Here is an 8622-nt window from a genome sequence, read left to right as displayed (position 1 = left end):
TTTTTTTTTTTTTAAATAACGAAGAACATTCCTGAAGGGGAAAAAAAATTCGAAGGCTCAAAAGCACAGAAACGAAGTCTTGATGTTTAGGAAAAATCAGGATCACAGAGGTAGCGGGGAACTCAAGCCCGTGTACCGAATCTCTGGATAGTAGATAGCTGAGAACAGAGTACAGAGGGGCAAGTAGGTGGCAATTCTAGGTCTAGAGAAACGCGTCTTTCTAGGAGGTCCGGCTGTTGGCCTCCGCCAAGTGGCGGTGTAAGACCAGCTTTCTGCCTGGACCCAAAGCACCCGGATATCCCACTTTCGCGATCACAAGTACACCTCTAAAACTCGAGTCCCAGAACCCGCGCGCGGACGCTTGCCCATGGGCTGACGTCGCCGACGCCTTCGCAGAGTGTGGTGGAGATTCCCAGGACCACGGATGGATTGCTGGACTGGGATGCCAAGCTTCCAGACGGCCGGGATGGCAACTCTAAGGAGTGGCAACTGGCCGGGAGCCAGGAGATTAATTCATGACCTCACTGCCAAAGCCTCCTGCTCCGGCCCCCCTTTCCATCCCTGCACAGCCCTGCTCTGGCCTTGCCGGAGGAGGACCTTTTAACCCAGGATCAGCCGCTGGGAGACCTGTCCTGGGTCTGGCTCCCGGAGGGACCGGGTAAAGGAGGGTGGAGTAGGGTCCTGAATCCAATGGAGTCACAGTCCCCAGGAAAAAAGTGTCTGGGAAGGAAGATAGTCCTCTTTGCCTCGGGTATTCAATCCCCCTCAGTAGTGATTCCGGCCAGTGATAGAGCGGAGATCCGAGGACCTCTCGAGAAATGGAAAGACCGACTTACTAGCAGAGGCGAACGCGGAAAGCGCAGCTCCCAGCCTAAGGTCGGCGGGGCGCCTCGCACCACCCCTCTCAGCCCTCGTCCCGCCCTCCTCCACCTCGCCCCTCCCTCTCTCCCTCCTTCCGAAGTCTCCTCCTCCTGACTCTCCCAGCGCTTCTAAGTTTCTTCTCTCCCGGCTGCGCGCAGAGCCCCGGTTAGGCGCAGGCGGTGTCCTCGCAGTCCTGTTCCGGCGCACTGACCCCGGGCCCGGCCCGGGTCCCACCGAGAGATGCTGTGCGGTCGCTGGAGGAGGTGCCGCCGCTCGCCGGGGGAGCCCACGGTGTCCGCCCAGGTCGCTGCGCCCCTTGCGCTCCAGCCCTCGCCCGCTTCACCGGACGGAGGCACCAAGAGGCCCGGGCTGCGGGCACTGAAGAAGATGGGTCAGTGATGCGCAAGGGTGGGTCCTGGGTGGGCGTGAACTGTCTCTAAGGACAATCTGTAAGGAAAGGGATGTTCTGGCCAAGGGACTTTTCAGGCTGGAGTTGGGGAGGCTGCGACCGGTAGCATCAGCATCTCAGCCGGGGGTCTCACCTGGGGCCGCCAGAGGTTTCCGGCAGGCCAGGATGTCCTTTCACTCCCACCAGGAGGCGCCCAAAGGGCGTGCCGAGTAAGATTTTGGTCCTGGGGCAAGGATGGGGTCGCAGAAGGGCAGGGAGAATGGAGTGAGATAAAAGCTTGGAGTGGGGCTGGGTGCTGGGGATGTAGTAGTTCAACTGGAAAAGTGCTTGCCTAGCCCTAGGCTGAATCCCTGGACCACCCCCTAAACTGAATTGGGTGTTGTTGGCATGCAATCCCAGCACTGGAGAGGTGGAGGAAGGAGGATCATCAGGTCAAGGTCATTCTCTGCTACATAGTGAGCTCCAGGACAACCTGGGATATATGAGGCCCCTGTCTCAAAAAAATATACACATAAAAGCTTAGGTGCCCTCGTCTGGCTCCCCTGTGCTATCTGGGATCTATGAGTACCTATTGGCCCTGAAGAGGGGTGAGCTGTTTGCAGGTGGCTTATAGAAGAGGCTATACTCCCAAGCCAGCCTTGTAACCCTGAGGTCCCCTTATGGACAGTATTAACAACAAAGCATTCACTGACAGGACCAGGAAAAAGTCCAGGTTCACTAGATGTGGTGACCCGACTCACCTTTGTTCCTAGCACTTGGGAGGCTGAGGCAGGTGGATCTCTGAGTTTGAGGCCAGCCTTGTCTACATAGGAAGTTGTGGGCTAGCCAGAACTATATAGTGAGACCCAGTCTCAAAAAAAAAAAAAAAAATCCAGTTTCCCACCTACATGAGGGAAGTCATTAGTCCTCAAGGAGTCCCAGATTCAGCCCAACACATCAGTGGTTTGCAAGTGTGATGTCATGTAGTCCTCTTCACCTTCCTGAGACAGGTAGCCTAATCCCCATTTCACAGAGGAGGAAATTGACTCAGATATCAGAGTTTTTAATAGGTTACTCAGACTGTGTACCAACACACCACCACTCTCAGTCTAGGCAAAGTGGGACTTGCTGGACTTGAACAAGGGGTAAAAGTGAAGGCATTTTATAAACTGTAAAGCGCTGAAAATTGAAGTGGTTAATTGGAACTGCCAGTCTTGAGCCAGAATTCAGGGGTCTGGAATACCAGCCTTGGCATCCCTTTACAGCTGTCCCCTTCTGTCATCATTCCACCTGAATGTGTTGAATGCTGCTCTGAACACTGTACCTAGATAGGATCTCTGCCCAACCCTCCATTTAGTAATGCAAGAGGCCAACATTTATTGAATGCCTGTAATATGCTCTGCCCAGAAACTGAGAAACAAAGGCAGGAACTATACAACCAAGCAGGGAAGCCAGAGAAGCTTGAGGAGACCTGGAAAGAAGGGGCCAAGTGTGGTGCTGGAGAGGTAGACAGAACCCTGCTGAATCCCAGAACTGGAAGGACGCTGGTATGGACAAGTGAGAGGGAGGTGGGCTCTCAAAGCCCCTCCCGGTAGAGGTATGGGCTTTATTTAGGTGATACTAGGGACCCCAGAAAGGCCTCTGGCAGGAAATATGTAGGAGTGAGTTATGGGAGTGGAGGGTAGAATGGATGAAGGTAGGAATACAAAGGGACCAGTGGGAGGGAGGCAGCAGAATAGTGGGGGAAGAGGCACTGGGGCTTAGACTTGGGGAGGCACAGAGGTCAGCGCTCCTAAAAGCAGGCTGGGAATGGGAGGGGACTGAGATTCCCCCTCTGGTATGCAGTTTGAAAGAAGTCTCTAGTGGCACACCCCTTTAATCCCAGTACTCTGGGAGTCACAGGCAGGCTGATCTCCGTGAGTTCCAGGCTAGCCTGGTCTACATAACGAGTTCTAGGCCAGCTGGGGCTACAGGGAGACCCTGTCTCAAAAATACCAAAAAAAGAAGGAGGAAGAGGAGGAAGGGGAGGAGGAAGAGGAGAAAAGAAAGAAGTCTCTGATTAGTGTAGCACTGTTCTATAGCAGCATGATTTGGGAGAGGGGTCAGCTAGGTGAGGTGGCCTGCCACTGAGGTAGGATAGGGCTCTCAAGGAACTGGAGAAATACCCTGGGCCGTTGGATTGTGAATGTTGCTGGAGGCAGAGGTGAGACTGCCCCATCCTTTTATGCCCATTTGCTGAAGTCTATTGGTAGCCAGGGTGCTGGGCCAGGGGCCAAGGCCACAGAGAAGGATGACTCTGAGCCTTGGCCTTGGGGCACACAGTATAGTAGCCAGAGACTTGTAGACACATAATTATAGTGGAACTCAACTCAGCACACATCAGCTGAGTATGGCTGCATGGGAGTTCTGGGCAGCTCATCCAGGTGACAGTGTCAGCAACTATGTGCCTATCAGAATGTCATCTCTGCCCCTGCCCCCCACCCTCTTCAGCACTGATTCGTCCTGTCCTGCTGAGTGACCCTGGAGAGAGGAATGCCAGTCTGTAAGGAAGGCACCTTTCCCAAGCAATGCTGAGTGCAGGGAAACCACAGAAACAAACCTGGTGGGCCTATGGCCCAGCCCCTTGGGCCAACAAGGGCTAAGTCACCCAGGTGGTTTCCATTCCCACCAGATATACTGTCATAGGATGACCTTCATCACTGGGCTCAGGCTAAGAGAGAAAGATCTTATTTCAGGTCAAGGAACTAGAGCAGGGAGTATCTCAGAGGGGCCTGAGGGAGGAAGAGGTCTGTAGAACCACAGTAGGGGGAATCAGGCCAAGGATAGGGAGGAGGGGGACTGAGTGGGAGCCATCTGTGCAGCTCTCGGCTGGGACAGCTCTGCTGGGAATCAAAGTACCCTGGAACATTGCTGCCCTCTGAGCTTGCCTTGGACCTCAGCCTGCTTATTTCTCAGCCATCCCTGGGGGCATGTGTCCTCCTCAGTGACAAGTGAGAGACAGGAGGTAGAGGGGTAAAGCCCCTGCCAAGGCAGCGGTTAAGAGACCATGGCTGCCTGCTACCACAAGATTTCAATGATATACCTTATTACCATAATTAATGAATAAAACTGCCTTCATAACACTGCCTAGTGCTCTGTGTATCATCTCATTTAATGCTCACAGTCATGTGAGGTAGGTGGAAACATGAGCCTCATTTTACAATGAGGAAATGTGGGCTCAGAGAGGTTTGATAACTTGCCTATGGTTCAAGGCCAGAAGTAAGCCAGGTGTGGCCATACCTGATATTCCATCCCCGAAGAAAGAGAGAGGTCAGCCTGGTCTCTATAGGAAGTTCCAGGCCATCAAGGGCTACAAAAAACAAAAACCAGCTGTTTGTGGTGGCACATGCCTTTAATCGCAGCACTAGGGAGGCAGAAGTAGGTGGAGCTCTGTGAGTTGGAGGTCTACATAGTTCCAGGCCAACCAGAGCTATAGACTGAGACCCTGTCTAAAAACCAAACCAAAAACAAAACAAAACAAAAAACACCAAAAGGTATAAGTAATTGAGAGATTTGAACTCAAGGCAATATGACCCAGAGTTTAGCTTCCTAAGACAGAGGATGAAAAAGAAGCTTACATCTGGGAAGGGCCTCTGCTCTTCTCTCCCACCATGGTCCTGCCAGGCTCCAGAGATGTCCTCCTTGGATTGCCAAACAAAATATGGGATGTTAAGTTTGAATTTCAGGTGGACAAAGAATAATTTGGGACATACTTATGTATCTGTCTTTCTATATAATGTATATAATATAATACATATATTTATAATTTTAATATGTAATACATATATTTATAATTTTTGTGTGTGGTACTGAGGATGACACCCAGGACCCTGAGCATGCTAGGCAAGCTGGGATGTACTTACACTAAAAAGGTATTTGTTGTTTATCTTAAATTCACATTTGAAGGGTTCCTTTGATTTTGTGCAGCAGTGCCAATCTCACCACCCCCTTCTGTGCCTGAGCCCTCATGCTCCGCCCAGATCCCTAATCCTCCCAGTGGGCAGAGGGCTGAGTAGGCACAATTTTGCTCCCACATTTTCCTGGCTTATGCATGCCTGCTGCTAAGCACCCCTGGGTGAAGGGACTTTCCTGATGGCCTGTCCAGGATGTCTTCTGCAGGGTGAGTTGGGCTGGCCAGAAGTGGAGGTGACAGGAGGGGGATCTTCAAGTGACCTCAGCCTTTGCAGGTGCTTGGGCTGGGTGTCAGGGAGGACGAGGCAGCCTGTAGCTTCCCCACCTCCCCACCCTGACCCCATCCTTGCCTGTTCTAGCCCAGAATGTGCCGCACCCTCATCTCTCTGGTCCACAGGCCTCCAGGGAAGCCCCGCCTGCCCTTCCTGCCTTTGTTGATTTTCCCAGGAATGTTAAGGACTGTGCATTCCCTCCCTCTGGCCTCTGTGTGATGGCCTACTGGCATAAGGGGTACATGTTGGTACCTGTGACAATGGTGCCGGATAAGGGATTAGGGTGGGAAGGTGACTGGAATCTCAGCCACTGTGTGTCCTTTCCAGCACTTCATGGCCCCAGACACCAGGAAACACTGCTCTTTCCCTGTCACCCTTTACACACACTTGGCAGGAGCAGCGGCCTGCCCCATTCTTGCCTGTCTCACATCCCTGCCAGAGCCCTGTGTGACTTTCCTGGTGAGTGTATTAGTGTGTGCACTCCCCGACACACACATAGCCTGTTTTCCTCCCTAGGCTGACCTACCTTCTTCCTACCCAACCCACACACTAGACAAACATACAATCACACTATAGACCACTCTGCATACACCCTGGCTGTTAACACACCCCACCTTCTTCACACCACCCTCCATTAAATGCTCTGACCCTCACAGTACCTCTCCACAGGACTACACTGGCCTCTGCCCACTACCCAGCCCTACCTCGGGTGCTCATGCTTAATTTGCCTTTTCTGAGTCCCGGTGGCCTATCTGTGAAAAGGATGGGATTTGGGAGCCCTGTCTAGCTCTTGTGTGAGGCAGTCTCCTGCCTCCCACCTTGACTATTCAGATCAAACCACACAAGCCCCAGATCTCCCACCCCCAAACTGCCCTAGTACAGATGGGCACACAAGAGGCCCCCTCCTTATCACTGAGCCTGGAAGGACCCTTTGATGCTAATCTAAGCAGTGGGCTCAGGGACAGTGTCTGAGCCCCTGCTGACAATGCTGCACTGGGCTAGAGGTGCTTCAGTCCTGGCTGAGGGAGGGACCAAGCTGGACACCATGGACCTGAGAAGGATAGATACAGTAGAACCCATGGGGGCCACTTTCCCTGGGTCTCCCACTCACTTCCCCAGAGCTTGACTTTGTTCCATCATTATTGAACACCCAGTGTAGGCCAGCCCCTAAACCGAGTGCTAAATGAATTTGCTCATTCTTCCATAGCAATAACCTCTGGGCCTAGGCCCCCAAAGCTCCCAGTCCAGTTCCACCACTTACCCACCACTTGGTCAGGCACTCTGTGCCTCTTTAGCAGCTTTATTGAGATACTAATTCATGTACTGTACAATTCATCCATTTAAAGTATACAACCTAGCCAGGTGTGGTAGTACACATGTAAAATCACAGAACTTAGAGCCTGAAACAGGAAGACTGTTACAAGTTTGAGGCCAGCCTAGGTATTATGTGATTCTGACTCAAAAAATAAATAAAAGGGCTATGATAAATTTTGGTATATTATTAAAGTTTAAAAATTGTGGCCCCAGGGGCTGGAGAGAAGGCTCAGCAGTTAAGAACACTGGCTGTTCTTGCAGAAGACCGGGGTTTGAATCCTAGCACCCACATGGCAGCTAACAACTTTCCGTAACTCCAGACCCAGGGGATCTGACAGCCTCTTCTAACCTCTGAGGGCATTGCATGACACAGGTGCATTTACCTACATGCAGGCAATACACACATATACATAAAATAAAAATAATATTTTTAAAAAACTGTGGCCCCAAACCAGGCATAGTGGCAATGCCTTTAAGCGTAGCATTTGGGAAGCAGAGGCAAGTGAATCTCTGTGAGATTGAGGCCAGCCTGGTCGACATCATGAGTTCTAGGCCAGCCTCCCTGGGGCTACAGGGAGACCCTGTCTCAAAATTTTTACACACACACACACACACACACACACACACACACACACACATTGTGACCAGGCACAGAAGGAAGCTCACCCCTATAATCTCTTATCACTGGATCACTGGGAAGGCTGAGGCAGGAGAGTAGTGAGTTTGAGGCTAGCATGGACTACATGGTGAGCTTCTAGCTCGAAAATTGTGATAAAGCATATATGTAACAAAATGGAGTGTTTTAGGTCCAGGAATGCACAGGAATGTTTAGGTCTTTCATGCACAAAGCCTTGAGCTTGGAGAAGGAGTGGGAAGGAAGGAAAGAGAGAGAGGGAAAGGGAGAGAGAGAGAGAGAGAGAGAGAGAGAGAGAGAAACATCAAGCAGGGAGGTACATACTTATAATCTCAGCACCTGGGAAGCTGAGGCAAGAGTTCAGAGCCAGTCTGAGTTCCAGGCAGCCTGGACTACATAAGAAAGAACACACCTCCAAACAACAAAGAAACACAAGGTGCTTTAGAGTCTGCTCAGTGGTTAGAGCACTGGCTGCTCTTGTAGGGAACCCCAGTTCAATTCCCAGCACCCACATGGCAGCTAACAACCATCTGTAACTCCAGTTCCAGGGGAATCTGATGCCCTCTTCTGACCTCCATGGCAAAAACCCCACCAAGCTAACACCAATAACCCCAATATTTGGGAGGTGGAAGCAGGAAGATCAGATGTTCAAGATCATCCATCATTGCTACATAGCTAGTGTGAGGACAGCCTGGGGTATGTGAGACCTCTGTCAAGAAAAGAAAAAAGGAAAGAGAGAGAAAGAAGGAAAAGAAAGAAATGGCCATTCTATCTACTAAGTGGTTGGTTTTCTGGCATTTACACTCACATTGATAGGTGAGCCTCATCATTACCTGTTCCCTAAGCTTTCTCAGGGCCTGCCACAGGCTGTGTTAGCAGTAACCCTCCATTTTTCTTTCCTTGAGTATACTTTCTGCCTGTGAAACTACCTTTTTTTTTTGGTCTCCCTGTAGCCCTAGCTGGCCTGGAACTTGATATGTAGACCAAGCTGGGCTTGAACTCACGGAGATCCACCTGCCTCTGCCTCCTGAGTGCTGGGACTAAAGGCATGTGCCACCACGCACTGTGAAATTGCTTGTCCTTTGTGGCTCAAACAGCTTCAGTAGCTGGATCTTTATCATTTGGGTTCTAGCTTTCTTTCATTTAGTGTCAGGTTTTCAAGGCTCATGTTATGATATGGGTCAGATGGATTAGATATCTTT

The 8622-nt window shown here is 51.0% G+C and overlaps 1 protein-coding gene across 4 annotated transcripts in view; it reads left to right on the top strand.

Annotated features, from left to right (window-relative positions):
* The first annotated feature begins 486 nt into the window (after positions 1 to 486).
* Positions 487 to 8622, top strand: part of Plcd3 (phospholipase C delta 3) — a 24344-nt gene continuing 16208 nt past the window's right edge. The window contains exons 1-2 of one of the 4 annotated variants that reach the window (XM_008838223.3): positions 487 to 876; positions 1020 to 1252. In XM_008838223.3, the coding sequence (XP_008836445.1) occupies positions 1102 to 1252 (151 nt within the window). In that variant the 5' untranslated portion in view covers positions 487 to 876; positions 1020 to 1101. Of the gene's footprint in view, positions 877 to 978; positions 1270 to 8622 lie in introns of those variants that run through there. The other 3 variants (XR_003850378.1, XM_008838225.3, XM_029566026.1) reach the window with 3 other exon arrangements.

This window comes from Nannospalax galili, unplaced genomic scaffold (genome assembly GCF_000622305.1).
Source record: "Nannospalax galili isolate Female #2095 unplaced genomic scaffold, S.galili_v1.0 scaffold95, whole genome shotgun sequence".
Lineage (NCBI taxonomy): Eukaryota > Metazoa > Chordata > Mammalia > Rodentia > Spalacidae > Nannospalax > Nannospalax galili.
Note: the sequence above shows the minus strand (reverse complement) of the source record. Positions and strands in the feature narration are given on the sequence as shown.